The 18,895-nt window shown below is 38.8% G+C and overlaps 1 protein-coding gene across 1 annotated transcript in view; it reads left to right on the top strand.

Annotated features, from left to right (window-relative positions):
* The window catches only part of Slc25a13 (solute carrier family 25 member 13), a 178,651-nt gene that overhangs the window by 142,473 nt on the left and 17,283 nt on the right, over window positions 1–18,895 (top strand). Inside the window, exon 14 of the mRNA XM_048340063.1 lies at window positions 12,627–12,767. Within this exon, the coding sequence (XP_048196020.1) occupies window positions 12,627–12,767 (141 nt within the window). The remainder of the gene's footprint in view (window positions 1–12,626; window positions 12,768–18,895) is intronic.

The raw sequence follows: 18,895 nt of genomic DNA, 5'->3' as shown, positions 1-18,895 counted from the left end.
ACCTACTAGCTTCTGGCAACAATTTGTTACCATCTCAAGGTTATCTAGGTTGACTGGATCTTTACCAACCTGGTATAGACAGAAGGGAGCTCGTTTGTATGGCAAGCCACAATGCTCGCTGTCAGCAGCCAGCAGTGTAACTGTGGTTTAGAGCACCTACTATAGTTTCTCTGAGTGGCTGAGACCTTGCAAACTACTGGAGCCTGGTTCTGAAAGGGAGCTACCTGAGAGCAGGCTTCTTAACATGTCTGGACAGAGCCATTCACCAGTAATCATAGCTACTCAGGAGGCTTAGATCTGAGGATCTCAGTTCAAAAACAACCAGGGTAGATAAATCTGTGGCTCAGATGCTCAGTTTACCAGTCTCCCTCCCCCCACCAAAAAAAAAAAAAAAAAAAAAAAACTAAAATGGAAGCAAGCCTCAGATGGTAGACTGCCAATGAAAAGCTGAGCAAGTACCTGAGGGCCTGAGTTCAAATCCCAGTACTGGTATGTGGCAGGGGCGGGGCAGGGGGGGGGAGTGCACACGCACACACATATCCTGAACAAAGATTTCTACTTCACTTAGTCAGATACAACAGTCAGCCCACATTCACAAGGATTAAAATTAGCTCTCCTTCTTAATAGGAATAACAGCAAAATACCTCTTAACCAGTAGACAATTCAGAAAGCAGTGTTGTAAGATGAGAGCATCATCTTCTTCTACCTTGGGAAGCCTTCTGAACCAGCTCCAGGTCTTCCATGTGAGCCTGTTGCTGATTCTGGAACCCATTAATCTTCCTAGGTTGCTTGTGGTTACAAAGCGCTCTAAACTAGCAGTTAAAAAAAAAAAAAAAAAGATTTACATTCATGACATGCGACTAAAGGCTCTTGGGAATGCAGCGATTCTGGGAACTTACTACCCTCTCCCCATTTTCTCCTTTTGGCCTACTTGATCTCTCTCACAGTAGCTTTGCATCTCATCTCTTCCCTTCCCTTCTTTCCCCTTCCCTTCCTTTTTCTCTCCTTCCTTCCTCTCCTTCCACCTACCTACATATCTTCCTTCTTTCCTACTCCTTTCCTCCTTCCCTTCCTTTCTTTCTTTCTTCCCTTTCTCTGTTCTTATATTGGGTCTTGAGAACTCAGGGCCTTGCACTGTTTTGGGCTCCTTTTTCCTTCTGGTGCTGAGGACAAAACTCAAGGCCTTTCACTTATTATTCAAGCACTCCACTGCACTAAATCCCAGCCCCAAGGCCTTGGCATTTTCTGCTTACAGCTGATGCTCTACCACTTAAACCATACCTCCACTGCTGATTTTTGTTTGTTAATTGGAAACAATAGTCTCTTGGATTTGTCTGCCAGAACTGGTTTTGAACCTTGATCCTGATTGCACCCTCCTTAGTAGCCAGGATTACAGTAGGACCTTTCAGTCTCTGCTCATCTCCTGCACTAGCCCCAGGTAATTAGCCCATTTGTGTTTTATTTTTCATTCATCTACTACTAAGATAGGAAATTTGATTGACAAACCATATTTCAGATGGAAGGTCAATGACAACTTTGAGTCATGACCCCACCTAGATTGAAATGACTGTGCTCAATAGTTTCTTTTTTTTCCACCACCTGTAATTGTCTTCAAACTTGTCCTGTGCTGTTTTGTTTTTAGCTCTGAATTCTGTAAGTGTGCCCTGAATAATAGTGTGGGTACTTTCATCATAAAATATACCCAAAGCCATATTCCTTAGGATTGAGCTTGAAGTCCCTTGAGATTTCAGAACCAATCATATCAAACCAGGGAGAAAATGCCCTTGTGTAATGAACACATAGGCTCAGGCAATCAAAGCTGGTGAGGGAGATTGCCTGAAGAGGATTTAAGTCCTACTTTTGTGATCTTGCTCTTCCCAGGGTTCCTGTGGAGAGCTGGCCTCACAGTGCAGTTTTCTTAAAGCAGAATTCTTCTTTCACTTACAAGTCTCTACACATATTCGGTTCATAAATGTAGGATGGCTTAAGGCTCAGTCATTAACTTGAAGTTGTTCTTGTGTGATATGTAAAGTAAAAAAGATGATACTATGGAAATAATTTTATTTTTTAAAATGCTTACATCTTTATATAGTCCATTTGTAGTTTAATAACAAATCTTATACATTACTTTTTCTTTTTCCAGTCCTGGGGCTTGGACTCAGGGCCTGAGCACTGTCCCTGGCACTGTCCCTTCCTTTTGCTCAAGGCTAGCACTCAGCCACTTGAGCCGCAGCGCCATTTCTGACCATTTTCTATATATGTGGTGCTGGGGAATCAAACCTAAGGCTTCATGTATACGAGGCAAGCACTCTTGCCACTAGGTCATATTCCCAGCCCTCAAAACATTACTTTTTGAGTATTTGTTTTTATTTGACTATTCTTATGAGGATTTTCTGTATATCTTCCAAACTATAAGAAGACCGTCTTATACAGATTCTTATTTTATGTTTACACCGTCCATCAACTCCTATTGACTTGAAACTTTAGAGACTGTATCAGGTGTTATGTATGTATGAGCTGTTGTCTTCGTTTAAAAAAAAAAAACAGTCACTTGAGAAGATCTTTCATTATAACTATGTGTTGTCAGCTAATTGCATCCCTTGGATCTTTAGTAAATACTGACTAAACTAGGACACGTAAATACTGAAGAAAGAATCCCCCATCTCACTGTGATTGGTCTACGCCTACCATTGTACCTTGGAAAAGTTCAAAAAGTATCTATTGAATGAATAAGTGTTTGACTAAAAGGTGTTGTTGATGAGGCAGTTACAGAATTGGGAAGGTAGGGTAATTTCTTATATACGATGTACTAGTTGCTCAGAAACAGATGACCAATGAAGTTACTTCAGGCAAGGTAGTAATGGCAAAATTGATAGGCCTCCTGATATAGATGTAAGCATATCTACATATGTGGATCTCAGTATGCTTCTCACGAGTTTATGCCAACCATGAGCACTCAGTAATAGAACCAGCCTTTTAAATGCCTGTTTATTTTGACTTTATTTCTAAAAATGGCAAATAAGTAATCCCAAATATATTCAGAACCTTAAAAACAGGATAAAGATAATAACATGGCGACATTTGGTATAGTTTATTTATTGTGGCTTATGTTTTAAGGAGAAAATATTTTATTGAATGGTTAACTTGTGAAATTATCATGTTAAAACCATGAGGGAATCATATAAAAGAGAGGTTTTTAAAAAGAGCCAAAGATTGGGGCAGCAGGGGGGAGGGGGGAAGACAACCATGGCAATATCCAAATTTGGAGATTTCTGAGAAGCAGAGGAGGTAGTTCCACCATGGTTCACCCTAAAAAGCTTTCTAGGGGATGGGACTACGGTTTTGGCCTGGAATAGAGTTCCACTGGCAGCCTGCCTCAGGGACAAGCTTTCGCCAGATGATACTGCATGGACTGACTATTAAAAGAAAAAAGAAAGGAAGACAGATGGGAAGGAAGGAAGGGAGGGAGGGAGGGAGGAAGGAAGGAAGGAAGGAAGAAGGAAGGAAGGAAGGAAGGAAGGAAGGAAGGAAGGAAGGAAGGAAGGAAGGAAGGAAGGAAGGAAGGAAGGAAGGAAGGAAGGACCAGGGAGGGAAGGAGGGAGGGAGGGCCTGATGATTAGAAATGTTTCTGAAGGCTGTAGATTTACTGTTTACTTCCCTACATAATTTATGTCAAAACTTAAACCCAATGTGATTGTGTTAGGATTTGGGGGGAGATAATGTGGACCATGAAAGCAGAGCAATCCCTTTATAAAAGGGATCTCGCAGAGCACTGTCTTCACTTGGACCATGTAAGGACATAGGGGGAAGATGGTATTCATGAACCAAGTGTGCTGATACCCTTACTGTGGATATCCAGCAACTAGAACTGATGATGTTTCTCTGCTGTCTACAATGTTTGTCTGCTGTCAACAATGCTGACACATTGTTGTAGCAATCTAGACAAACTAAGACATTTAGGCATAACCTGTCTGGCTACTGCTGCCTTTGGAAACTCAGATGATACATTGTCTTAGTAAGGGAAAGTCCAACATTACTATAGCCACACAGACAGCCAGAGAGCATTTTTCTGTTTTCCTTGCTCTCCCCTCTCTATTAAAATCTCAGTATTTTTGACTCTGGGACCATCATTCTGGATTTCTAATAAATAGAGGAGGGATTTGTTATGATAGGAAAATTTGAAGAAAGATCGGGTCATACCCTTCATACTTTAGGTCTACATCGAAAGTCTGTAAAGCATTAAATGATTCTGGTGGTAGTAGTCAAAATAGACATGTATAACAAGCAGACTCCAAATGTTAACATATTTGACAAGTCTGTAACTTAATTGCTTTTTAATGTCAGTCAAATAGCTTCTGCTTTGGTTTCTTGGCCAGGTTCCTATAGGCCTATTCAAACCCTATGAAGCTGAAAAATATGAAACTTAATATTTATAAAATGTGTAAACAGAATAGCTGTTTTCTGCCTATCATGTGGTTGAAAAATTGAGACTAGGACACAGGCATAATTAAACAGTAAGAATCTATTTAATTCTTTTTTTCCAAGTTTTACTTACATACCAAATCAAAGGAGAAAAATTGTATATTGCTTTATGTTTAATGAAGTATATATCTAGTTGTAGTCTCAGTGATTGGTTTACTAGGTCTGCCATAACCAATACTAAAATTTATGTCTCACTGAGGGTCCAAGATTGAGAGATTGGCAGGACTGGTTTCTCCTGGGGCTGCTCTCCTTGTTTGCACATGGCAATTCTGTTCGCACAGCATCATTCCTCAGTCTGGGTGTTGTCTGTATCCTAATTTCTTCTTATAAGGACACCAGTCCTAGTGACCTTATTTTATTTTATTACTTCTTTTTTTCTTTCCTTTCCTTTCCTTTTCTTTTTCTTTATTATATTTTCTGCCAATACCTGGCTTGAACTCAGGGCCTTGCACACAGCTGGTATTCTATTATTTGAACCACACCTTCAGTCTGGCATTTTGCTGGTTAATTGGAGATAGAGTTTCAAGGACTTTTCCATACAAGCTGGTTTCAAACCTTCCAAGTCTCAGCCTCCTGAGTTGCTAGGATCACAGGCATAAGTCACTATCTCCTGGAATAATTGCTTTCTTAAAGGCCCTGTTACAAAATACAGTCTCCATCTTAAGGAACTTGGAGTTAGGACTTAAATGTATGTGTTTTCTATAGATACAATTTAGCTCATAAAAAGGAAGGTTTAGGAAAGATACTCTTGTCAGCTCGGATGGGAACTTAAGTTTCTGATTACAGAAGATGACAGTGTATCTTGGGAGAGCACTGGGTCCCATACACATCCTTTCAGAGCCACATAGAATGAATGGCTTTTGACCTCATGTTACCTCACAGGGCCATCTTCTTTGGGAGGTTGCTGAATGCCTTCAACACTTTCCATAGTAGTGGACTGTTACTGAGTAATACACATTAATCTAGTCCATCCACTACTATTCACAATTTATACCTGTGATTCTTACATACAATAATAGTACTTGTGTTATCAATTATTTTAATGCCTTTATCTAAAATTGAATTGGTAAGAATAGAAATGGAAAGTAAATTGAAGTTTCGATTTCTTAAGAAATCTTTATTTTCTAATTTATTCAATATCAAATACTGTAATCATTGCATATATATTCGTTTTAATGGAACATAAATCATTAGGCATTTACTTAATTGTAGTTACAATTTTGTTTGTATCCAAATATTCAAAATAAAATATTTGACTTTTTGTTTTTTGAAGTCATATTCTGTAACTTCATATTAATCTATTTTTGACACATATAAGCACATATTTTAGAATATCAGTGTGCAATTAGATATTCTTAGCACATGTCATTTGTGAAAAGCACTTTAAATCTGAGTACATTCAATTGAGCCTAATTAAAATATCAAGATACAAATTCTTCATATACATTTTGCCACTTAATTTTTTAAGTAGTTATAAGTATCTACCATGTGAATTCAAATTAAGAGAAGGTGATTAAATTATGGTTATATTTAATGCTTTTACTTTAAAACAGCAGAAATTACTCTGTGTTAAAAAAGGAAGCTGCTATATTTTCTGTGGCCAGTGGACCAATTGTGACCCTGGTTATGTGTGCTACAGTATAGTATCCTCTAAGAGTTTGCAAGACTGTTGGTTAGAATGGTTTGGTAGGAAAATCATAAGAAGGAATAGTTTTCATCTTCAGAGTTTTCTGACTTGACTCCTCAGAGTCTAAAAAAGAGTATTTGAAGGTACTATTTCATATTTCATTTAATGAAGAAGCACTGTGGAATCGTTTGTTTTTACAGATGAAAGAAAATAGGTTGTAGAGTTAAAGGAACTGGAGTTTCTGAACTGATGCTTTAGGTAGTATAACATATTTAGCCTGCTGAAGTTTCTTATGGTTATGATAATGAATAACTTGTCTTGAAGTGTCATTTTCAAGGTATATGTGGCTGTAAATCTTAATTTTCCACTCCTGTTGTACCTTTAGTTTAGTGAAGCTCGTTATTCTTGAAGTACTTAGAAAAACATGAAGCAGGGTAGTAGGATTATATTGCCTTTCTAATATTTGTATTTTTGAAATACTATTGTTACTGTTTTTTTTGTGTGTGTTTTTTTTTAAGAAATAGGTAGAACACTTCCCAACATAGAGTTCCCTGTGTTGAGTTCAGAAGTGTCTATGGTGAGGTAAATAATTAAGGGGTTTAGCAAGAGAATTTTTGGTTGCAAAATTATGAGGAAGACAAGGACTCAAGCTTCCAGGAGCATCTGGACATTGAAAGAAGCTGTGATAGAAGCTTCATTTTAGGTTCTTTTCAGACTATCTATCTGATAGCTCATTTCAGAGGGAGTGTTAGGAGCAAAAAAAACCCTATAATTTTACTTTGAGCTGTGAGTACTATATCATGTGAAAAATTAGAGCATTTGGAAACGATGCTGCTTTGTGTTCCTAGAGCCTTATTCTTTTGAGTAGCTAGGTTCTTGGGCTTCATGCTGACATACTAGTAGCTTTCACAGCCCATTTCCCTTTCCAGTTGCTCTGAGCCCTCCTCTCTTGCATACAAAGGTGAGTTTATGAAGATTATAGGCTTCAGATAGAAATCTCAACAACCAAAAATATCATGAACTCTGGTTTGTATGTAGACAGGCAAGGGACCAATAGCTCCTATCTCTGTGTGGGGGTGGGTATGTATGTGTACACTGGTACTAGAACTTGAACTCAGGGCCTCACACTTAGGCTTAGCTTTTTCTGCTCACGACTGGTGTTCCATCACTTCAGCCTAACTCCACTTGTGGCTTTTTGCTGCTTAACTGGAGATAAATATCTCTCAGATTTGTCTTCCCAGGCTAATTTCAAACCACAGTCCTCAGATCTCAGCCTCCTCGGGTAGCTAGAATCAGAGGTATGAACCATCTGCTTCCAGCAGCTCATTGCTCCTATCTTAAACTACCTCAACAGCTATAATTAGGCCAAGCAAATTACTACGATCATTTTGAATAAAATCTAAATTGTCACTAGTTACACATTTCGAAGTCTATAGTGTGGCCTGAGGATTCAGACTTGGCATGATGATTTGGGGATTTTAATGCTCACTTGTCTGGCTGACTTCCTCTACAAAGGAAACATTGATACATCTGATGGAAATCAGTTATATTTACCTAAAAAGAAATCTCTTCCATATTTCTTTATGTACTAATGTCTCAATTACTTATTTATTGTGTTGATAGAGAGGCTCACAAAGTCATGATTAGGCTTATCACACATAGTGGCAAATACTCTATTCAAACAAAGGCGGGGGGGGCACTAAAAATAAATCTGTTTCAAAACCCAGTGCCTTTGCAGTCAGCATAAACTTTCCCAACCTAGGTTTGAAATCAGACAAATCTGGGTTCAAATTCTGCCTTTTCTATGGACAGAATTTACTTCCTCATCTCGCTTAACACAGGAATAATAGAGCTTATTGTCAGCATGATTGGGGACACAAGAGAGATACTGTGTCTAAAAAGTTTAGCATAGTACCTGCTATGTTGAAAGTAAGCAATAATGTTTGGCTTCATTTTGATTCAGTACAATCTCACATTATTCCTTACTGATGTTACTTATCAAAAAACAGGTTAATGTGTAGGGTGTGTGTGTGTGTGTGTGTGTGTGTGTGTGTGTGTACACATACGTACATGTATCTGTTCCATCTTTCTCCTCTAAAAAGGAGTTTTTATTTTTCTTTTTGTTTCTGAATATCCAGTTCCAGCTCATTAAAAAAGTTTGCCATTCCAATGTATGGCAGATAGGAGTGTTGAGTGTAAGTATTGTTGGCAGTTGTATGCTCTTGTTTAGCACATGGGAATAGCCGGGGTAAGAATCCACATAACAGTGAACCGTTCTTCATCTACAGTCCTCCTGGAGGCTTGGACAACAATCTGACCATTCTGTTAGCCATGTGACCAGCTCCATCCACACAAATTCACTAGGACCACATCCATCCATTATGCAGCTTGTTCTTTTTTTTTGTAATAATAATAATATTGCTTTCTATTGGAAAGATTTGGAAGTAAAACAATCTTAATGACAAATAATTTGCTTGATGATTAAATAATAATGCAGCTTGTTCTTGTAAGATAGTGTCATTAACGTTCCATGATTTAGCTCTACAACCTTACTGTTGACTGGCTACCATCTTTCATATCTACTCTATGCCATCTAGAAGGCCTCTGGTCAGACTTTCATGCTGCCAGGGGGAAGAAGTGCCTAGGCTCTGGCTTCCAGCAGCTTCCATTTAGACTTTTTTTTTTTTTTTTTTTTGGCCAGTCCTGGGGCTTGAACTCAGGGCCTAAGCCCTGTGCCTGGCTTCTTTCTGCTCATGGCTAGCATTCTGCCACTTGAGCCACAGTGCCACTTCTGGCTGTTTTCTATATATGTGGTGCTGGGGAATTGAACCCAGGGCTTCATATATATGAGGCAAGTGCTCTTGCCACTAGGCCATATTCCCAGCCTCACACCTTCCATTTACAATCCATGTTCTACCTTTCTAGCTCTGTGACTATGGGCAATTTAAATAAGTTCCTTACTCCTCTTAACCTTAGTTTACTTTGCTTACTTACAAAATCAGGATGATATTATTGTCTACCTTAGGATATTATGAGAATCTAACCAAAAAGTATACAGCGCCATGTACATCGTAGGTGCTCAGTAGATGATGGATGAAGTAAATCTCATCATAATTATTATCCTCATTAAATTTTACTTGACATATGTGGCACTGTGTCTACTTCATTTGGTATACCCTGGTCACTGCTTTTGTGCTAATGCTGCCTAGACTACCTAAGTCTTAAGCCCATTTCATTTGCCAGCTAGCCCTTTATCTTCAGTGCTTTGCCATTTCCCACAACATCCCCACTAAGAGAGGTATTGTCCTCTGTTGAAGCATTACCCTGCTTTCTCTAGACCATAGCTCTTGCAGTGGTAATTGTCTTTTCTCATGCACCATTTCCTATATTTGTTTTTTTTATTATGTTTTTATTGTCTTTAGTTGTACAACGGAGTTAACATACAACAAATCAGTTTAAGAATAAAATGAATTTTGGCAATATCACACTTTTCATCATTTCTTCCCCATCCTTCCCCCACTTCCTATAGTAGAATAACTACTTTCTGTAGTTATTGTCTTGGACGAACTGCTGGTGATGCCAAAATGAAGTACCACAGATGGTGGTTTCAACAACTGATGTTTGTCTTCTGACATGTCTGGAGGCTAGAAGTCCAAAATCAAGATGTTGACAGAGCTGCTTTTTCTTTGGCTTCCCTCCTGGCTACTTTCCCTTTGTGTCCTTACACGGTCTTTTCTCTGCACCTTATATGTCTCTATGTAATTTCCTCTGCATGTAAGATTACCAGTGAGACTGCATTAGGGTTTACCTTAAGGACTGCTTTAACTTAATTCCCTTTGCTATAAAGCTCCATCTCTATAAACATAGGTCACATTGCGAAGCTTGGAGAATGGGAGACAGGCATTCAACTATTTTCAGCCCATAATAGTTGTTCTGATCTTTCTATGCCTCAGTTTATTCTTAAGTTAAAACATATTTTAAATTGACGGAATACACACACACACACACACACACACACACACACACACACACACAATGTACAAAGCATTACCCAAGTAGTCCATGATGTTAATGTTCAGTGAATATCCATTACTTCTAATATTACTTCAAATTCCTTGAGAACACAAGTCTTTCTCAGGCATCTTGTATCATTGCTGTTGCTAGAACAAACTTTAAAGCTGATCACTTCTAAATGTTTGAAGAACAAATATGTGAATGAGTGATGAATTTGAAGAAGTAAGACTGTAACAGGTATATGTTTCTTTCTTAGAGGGATTCACTAACAAAAGCAATGGAAGGAAACGTGTAGAGAAGTTAGTGTCCCCACTGCAAATACAATATCCCAGACTGAGCACAATATGGAAAGGCTCCCTCTCCCCCTGTCATACTTGCCACAGGTTTTATAAAGTCCTAGGGAAATGATTTATGACAAAATTGCACTCACAAAAACATCAGTATCTTCACACAGCCAGAGCTCGCAAGTGATGAGGGACACAAAGACTTTGTGCACAATAGGTATTCCTGTTCGTTGTCTGCCTATTCTGCCTACTCAGCTGTCTTTGATCTCTGCAAAGGAGAAACATGGCTAAGGTACTGTGAATGGATAATAGGCCAGGAGTTGGAAGCGCAGCAAGCAGTGTGCTGCTCAGCAATCAAACTATGGTGATACACAGACACCACATGTGATGGATGATAAGCATCTCCTCCTGGTGCCTTGGTGTCTCACATTTCCTTCCAGCCATCTCCAAAGGACTGGTTGTTTCATCTTTGACACCTTATTCTTTCTGAGTCCACCAGAGGTTATGGGTCTATATCTTTTTCTTGGTATCACCACAGTCTTCCTGAAACATCTGTTTCACATACTGCTCTGGTGGTAGAGCATGTTATAGAAAAGGGTACAAGCATCTTAAACGTATGAGAGTTTAGACTTTGGAGGAAATTATGAACGTTTCCCATGGTATTTTTATTGGCTGCATAATACTTCAATGTATGGACTTAAATTAATTTAACCCATTCTTTACCTTTGAATATTTATATTGTTTATAATTCTTTATTTAGAGCTATCGTAAACAATACACCAAAGATCATCTTTGTTGTTGGCTTTGTTTGGTGTTCAGATTCTTTTGTGAGGGCCCATCAATAGAAGTAGAGACTCTACCATGAAGTAGTTTTGAATTATGTTGACCCAAATTGTTCATGTTGCCATGATGGTATCTACTGAGCTGTGAAATGTCAGTACTGTAACTTCAGCTTGACCGTAGTGACATCCATGCATTTAAAAATTCTGAATTGTTAGGTTGACCCAAAATTTCAGTATATTGGTGGCAAGGAACAAGTTGAAGTATACGAAGAATAAATATAATGGCTCTTTATAAATATAGGCTTAGCTTTTAAATGGCGGGCTTAACATTTCCAGTATGGTACACTTTAAAGATTGTGCTGATCTTGGAGGTATGGCACCCAGCCATTGCTGGAATGAAGTAACACACACTGTTCAAAGTTTGGGCCTTAATTGACTTAATGTATATTTTTACTACTTTGACATACCATTTATCTTATATGAAAAGATAATTCTATATACAGGTAACATGGGAATGATATTAAAAGAATAATCCCATAAAATAGTACTTGATGATCCACCCAGTTAAAAAAAATTTATCAAAGTTTGCCCGTTTTCAAGCAATTTTTGATTCATTGCCAAAATCATGAAATCCATCATTTGAGAGCATCTGTCTTACTCTTTCCTTCTTATTGTAAGAAGCAGGTCTATGTCTCTTTATTTTAATACTAGTTGTTTTATCACTACCTTTGTATGCTTGGTTTTGATGTTTATGGTGGTAGATACCTGTATATCAAGGATTTTTTTTTCCCCTGGTCCTGGTGCTAGAACCCAGGGCCTTACACATGCCAAGCAAGTACTCTAGACTGAGCTACATTCTCAGCCCCCAAAGATTCCCAAAGAATCTTTTGTCATTTTACTATGAGGCCAATAGACGCTGTCCTCTGATCTTTGCCCTCTTTCAACTTGCATATTAAGAGTTGGAGCTTTCGTATACAAGACTTTCTAAGCAGTGATTGTATTTTGATCAATTTACATTCAGCTATTTTAGTTGATAGGAGTTGAAACTACAGACTCTTAAGGATAAAACTCTGTGTGTGTGTGTGTGTGTGTGTGTGTGTGTGTGTGTGTGTGTGTGCGCACACGCACTTGTGTACCTGTGCCCATCCTGGGGCTTGAACCCAAGGACATGGACACTATCATCGAGCTTTTTTGCTCAAGGCTATTGTTTTTCCACTTGAGCCATACCTCCACTTCTGACTGTTTGGAAGTTCATTGGAAATAAGAATCTCACAGACTTTCTTACCTGAGTTAGCTTTGAACCACTATCCTCAGATCTCAGCCCCTGGAGAGCTAGGATTATATGTATGAGTCACCAGCACCTGTATAAGTACTCTATTTTTGACCCACCTTAGCATATGCTAGTTTTGACCCCAAATCTTTCCTTTTTCTCTTTAGGCAGGAGGCTCCCAGGTGATCTTCACAAATCCTTTAGAAATTGTCAAGATCCGTTTGCAAGTGGCTGGAGAAATCACCACCGGTCCTCGGGTCAGTGCTTTGTCTGTTGTGCGAGACCTGGGCTTTTTTGGCATTTACAAGGTAATTTTATTTTCAGTCATTATTTGATTACTTTCTCATCTCCTAAACTAGTAACTATTTGTTCTTCTCAATGAAATTGATCTTTATTTCTACACCTAGAGAATATGTCCTGCTGTCATCTATAGGACATCTTTATGCCAATTCCAGCCACCTGCAGAAAACCTATCCTAATAAATGCAAAAATCCAGGATGACCATGTTGTGAATGAGATTAGAAGGCACCATCTTTGAGGAGATATGCTGAGCTCTGTTTTTAAGGAGAAGCCATCTAGGGATATCACTTGCCTAGCACATACAAGACTCGGTGTTCCATCTCCAACACCACAAAATAAGGGGGAGCCCATGAATTCATTTTCTGATCATATGTATGGTCCTGTCTCCATTTTTTGTATCTGTGTTTTTTGTTTTGTTTTGTTTTGTTTTTGCCAGTCCTGGGCTTAGACTCAGGGCCTGAGCACTGTCCCTGGCTTCTTTTTGCTCAAGGCTAGCACTCTGCCACTTGAGCCACAGCGCCACTTCTGGCCATTTTCTATATATGTGGTGCTGGGGAATTGAACCCAGGGCTTCATGTATAGGAGGCAAACCTTCTTGCCACTAGGCCATATCCCCAGCCCTGTATCTGTGTTTTATCCTAATGATTATAAAACTTAAACACTTTGAAACTTTGTTCAGAATAATTGTGAAACTTTCAGAGGGTCTGGATATTTGTTATTTATAGTCTTCTACCACCATATTGTAAAGGAATATTACCAAAATTTCCTATGCCTAGCTCTAATACATCAAATAAAGGTGCTGAACATTTTCAATGAGAAGATTTCAAAAAATATTCCGCGCATTTTATTTAACTTATTCTTAAATTATGTTTGTACTATTTTTTCCATTATATGTTCTTTTTTATTTAATTTTGTTGGTTAGGTGATATACAGAGGAGTGTATTATCTTTAATTAGCTATACAAAAGAGTTACCATTCAACATATCAGTTTATGAGTACAAAGCATCTTGATCAATATGCCACCTCATACATTTTATATCTATCGATCTCTATATATCTTGAATAATTAAACTTTCAGGGGATATGGAGAGATAAATATATACTTAAAGTAGTTCCATTAATATACACGTAAATAGATTAAATGAATGTTATTCTTGCCCATCCATATTAAGAAATACTTTATTCAAAATATTCATTTGAGTTTTGAAATCAGCATTGTAATCACTCATAATCACAGCTTCATCCACTTTGAACTATCGGCTAACTTGTGTTTTTAGAGCACATTGCTTTCATTTTTACCTGGAGTTATGTAAGGTAAGGTGCTTATGAACTTTTTATACAATATCGTCCCTAGAAATTTTATCCCATAGACACAACAAGGAGACAGTTGGTTTCTTCTGTTCTTTTCTCAGTTCATCCTGAAGGAGTGTAATTGTTCTTTGTGATGTGTAACAACTCCTATCAATCACTTTTTAGAGAATCTTTAATTGACTTGTTTAGACATTCAGCCCAACATTTATAGAGCTCCTACTCCCAGGAATGCATTGGGTTTTTATTTTGTTTGGGTTTTTGTTTGTTTGTTTTTGTAACCTGGGAGCTACAGATGACCTCAGTAATTATCAGAATTAATTTTTAAAAATTGAGCCTACTTCAAGCAAACCTGCCTTCCCTAAATGACTTCCATGGTCCATTGATGGCAAAAGTACCCCCATAATTGAACCTTTGCAACTATTAGTATAGTGTCTGATTTAGGAATTGATCTTAATGGGTAACAATTTTTATTTAGGCATTTGTAGTGTTTAGGAATGCACATGCTGATTTGTTAATTGCATTTAAGATGCTCACTCTGCAGTTGTGCAGGAAACACAGAATCTTATACATATTGTGTTTACCAATTCATTACCAGCTATAAGAAATAAGCAGTATTGTCATGTGGCCTACTATAGGTCAATCTGAAAGAAATCATCTTTCTGAGGTTTTAGGCTCCTGCAGTCTGTAACAGGATGCAGACGCTTGCCATGTTGACAAGATGCCAAGCAGCCTTTCAACAGGCTGTCTAGTCTTTTGGTACTATGGCAGTGACTGTTACTAAAATGTCTAGGTGAATACAATGGTAGAGACTTGTTTGCTATTACAGAAGCAGCCTATTAAAAAGCCTGCAGATGATCAAGACTGGGATTTAGTACTTTTTTTATCTTCACATTACTTCATAATCTTAATTCCCTTAAAGGCGTGTGGAAGTAGCTGGTATCCTGATCTTGTAGCTGAGTGAGCAGAGGCTGCCAGCCATGGTATTTGAGCTGAAACTGAGGCTCAGAAGTTGTCTGTTTCCACTTTTGTGCAAAAATTGCCTTCCTGAAGTGAGCAGGATTGCTCAAGTTTGAGCAAGAGAGTTCTCCCATATAAAGTTAGTTTAATTACTAGTCTTGTGGTTTAATCTAGTTCAGAGGCATTCCGCAAAGCTTGGCACTGGCCTTACAAAATGCTGTTTTTGGTGTGTTGGTAATTACCAAGTAAAGTCACTAGCACTTTGCGCTGGAAACTTAGTTTCATCACAAGAGAGTGTACAGGCAATCCCATCCTTCCTGCTGTCCAGCCTCATTAGCCAAATCCAGAGACCTGAAGGTTGTCATCTGACAAACAGGACCTGTCTGTGGTGTAAGCATTTTGCACTGTCCTTGTGTGTGATACCCAGCTTTCAGCTTTTTGTTTCAAAATAGTGCTTTTTAGTAATAAAGCTGTTCTGTTTGTAAGTCTTGGTTCAGTAGAAAAGAGCAAGTGGCCAGGAATGACCTAGTACTAGCCTGGTATGTGTCCCCTCCATGCGGGTTCTTAGAAGAGACCAGTGGCCCAATTTTTGTTGGGACCCCTAATCTCCCCTCTGGTCCTTTGGGTCCCTTTGTTTGCCTCTGTTGACATTACAGTGCCAGACCCTGGAGGGTGAGTAGTTGGCTCTCTGTATTTAGGCCTGCTGAGCCTAAACTTTCCTAAATTGGGTTTAACCAACTTTTCTGTTTTTCTCCTGAATTGACTTGCAAAACACCTAGCTCTTCTGTGATTTCACAGTGAAAGGCAATACTTGCTTTAGGAATACATTTGCAACTGAAAAATAAGTGTGGCTATGGTAAACATTTCACATTCCTGAAGTTAGAAATAGTTTCATACAGACATTGTGAGCTATAAACAAAACCCCCCTTTCCCCAAATGGTAACCTACAACAATACAAGAAATAGACCATTGAAGTAAAGGTAGGATTATTAATTGCCTTTGAAATAACTACTTGAATATGATGTAGTTAAGGAGAAAACTGTATGGCATTTACTGGTGTTCCTAAGAATCTGTGATATTTAGCTTGATATCAAATCAGTGGCTCATACCTATAATCTTAGCCACTCAGGAGGCTGAGAAATGAGGACAGTGGTGCTAAGCGAATGTAGGCCGCAAAGTCTGAAACCCTTGCTTGCAAATAATCAGCAAAAAGCCAGAAATGGATGTGTGGCTCAAGTGGTAGTGCAGTGACCTTGAGTAGAAAAAGCCAAAGGAGTGTGTGAGGCCCTGAATTTAAGCCTAAATATACATTATAAGCAACAACTGGGAGTGGGGGTGGGTAGAGGTCCCAGATGTAGCTCAGTGGTATAGTGTTTGCTTAATGTGCAAAAGACATGAGGTTCAGTCCCTGCCACTGCAGAGAGAGATAAATTCCACCCTCTTATCTTTATTACTGTATGCCAGGTACACTACCTGCATTTCCATCCTTTCACATGTAACTCCATACTTTAGCCTGCAAGCACTCTTCCACTTAGATCTTAGCTCACACATCTCCCTTGCTATCATAGTTCCCCTCCCAGTTCTCTGGTCAGGCCTCTTTCCATCTTATACTTTTCTCTGGGTTTTTGTGTCTCCCTAATCTGGAATGTATTTGATAGCAGGAACTTATTTGTTCATCACTGCTGATTTGTAACAGTTTTGACACATAGGTAGACACCCGATGAATGTCTATTGAGCACATGAATAATAACTAAAAGCTAGTGTTTGCATGTTACATACAAGGACATTAGAGCAAAGAAAGTAAGAGAAGTTATGTGCAAGGTCAACTGGGTGAGAGATCCCTTTCCAAGTTTCAGACATTCATTCCCTTCTAATGCTTGGAATGCCGACCTCAGTAAGGGGTGGCTCCGCCATTGGCTAAGTAATGATTTATACAGTATATGCCATTGAGATGAACTTTCAGAAGGTATGTTCAGGGATACCTGTGAGGTCTACTACTGACTCACAATAAGAAGGCCAAGAACAGCTTTCTAAAGCCTCTGAGACTGAATCATGGTTAACCTGAAAGGCAGGGACATATAGCCCAACAGAAGGTAAAGGACTATGTAGCTAAGGGTAGTGATACTGACCTGGACTAATAAAGGCAGGAGTTCTGGCTTCAGAAATGGATAGATGGTAATAATGTAAACTTTACAATTTCAGAATATTTGAGAAGCTGTGGGACCCTTTTTAAAAAAATCTTCTCCTTGCTGTTTATACAAGAGAAGTCCAGAAATGAAATAGCATTTAGTTAAAGGGACAAGATATAGATAGACAAGGGCAGGACTAGGACTGTTGCTGATCCTGGAGCAAGCAAGTACTGAGTGACTAGAGCCTTACTGGTGAATGGGGACAATAGATGTTTTGTGAGAGTCATCTGTGTGCCTAAAGCCTTGAGAGGGAGTGAGATCCCCAGGTTATGGGAAAACCAATGGCAGAACCATAATCCACTCATATTAGCTGCAAGAGGCACAGATGGGGAAGAGAACAGAAGCAGCTGTCAGGTGGAGAGCTAGAATGAACTGAGACACTCACCAAAGGAGATACAGGGGAGGGGGAGCAGTGAGTGGTGGTGCAGACAAAGGGATAGGAGCCAAAAAAGAACAAAAACAAAAAACCCTTAGAACTTAAATATGCTGGTCAGAGGTTATCTTTAAGTAATCTTTTTTTTTTTTGTGTGCCAGTATTAGGGCTTGAACTCAGGGCCTGCACACTGTCCCTTAGCTTTTTCATTCAAGACTGGTGTTTTACCACATCACACCTCCACTTCCAGCTTTTTTTGGTTGTTAATTGGAGATAGGAATCCCAAGTATGTTTCTTCTTGTGATGGCATTGAACCATGATCCTCAGATCTCAGCTCTCTCTGGAGTAACTGAGATTACTGATGTGAGCCACAGGTGTCCAGCTAATAAATCAATTTTAAATAGAATGGTAGACCCCCTTCCCCAATGAGGAACTGTAAAGAGACAACTCACTCAACCTAAAAGCTTCTCTGTGAAAGAAAATAGCAACTAGAAGAAAAAGTAAAGCATGTGTTTTTGTCAGGAAAGGAAAAGTTGAGAGAGTTTGTTTTAAATTAGGTGTTAGAGATTCAACCTTCATGTATACTAAGCAGGTGCTCTATCACTGAGTTGCATCCATGGCCTGCTTGCTTTAATTTTATTTGGAAAACCATTCTTGTCTGGAGACAGTGGAATAAGAATTCTCTAAAGAATTTGAAGCATCTGAAGGTAACAGGATCAAATATGATGGCTAGCACTTTGGTAGGCAAGGCCAGAGGCCAGATTTAGAATAGTGTATACTCAATTGTAAGCTCATTAGAGTTAATGGTTATTGATTGTTTACTCCACTGGACTCTGTGCTGAGGCTTATAGGCTTTATGGCATTTAATCCTCTACAGCCTGTGGGACAGGTACTGTTTCTTTTAAAGCTCCATATTAGAACAGAGGACAGGAAGGCTTGATGGGGTTAGGCAATTTGTGTAGATAATATACCTTGTAACTCAACTGGCAATGTTGTGTTTCAAGTTCAGTGCCATCTCTCTGACATAAAGATGTGTTGAGCCATGTAAGAGAGAGTGTATGTAGGATGACATAGATATCCAGGGAGATACTCATAAGGCAGTTGTGAGGATTTAGTACAGTAACACAGAAAAGCACGTACAACAAAGGTTAGCATGTAGTGTACATAAAGTACAGTAGTTATTGTCTTTTATTTAGAAACTCAACTATGGGATCCTGGCAAAAAGCCTTAACTAATTGCATTTATTTTGCCCCAGACCTGCATAATCTGAAATGCTGATTGGCTAGGTATTCTGCTTTGGCTTTTG

This window comes from Perognathus longimembris, chromosome 2, assembly GCF_023159225.1.
Source record: "Perognathus longimembris pacificus isolate PPM17 chromosome 2, ASM2315922v1, whole genome shotgun sequence".
Classification (NCBI taxonomy): domain Eukaryota; kingdom Metazoa; phylum Chordata; class Mammalia; order Rodentia; family Heteromyidae; genus Perognathus; species Perognathus longimembris.
The sequence above is the reverse complement of the archived record's forward strand: the minus strand, read 5'-3'. Positions and strand labels throughout refer to the sequence as shown.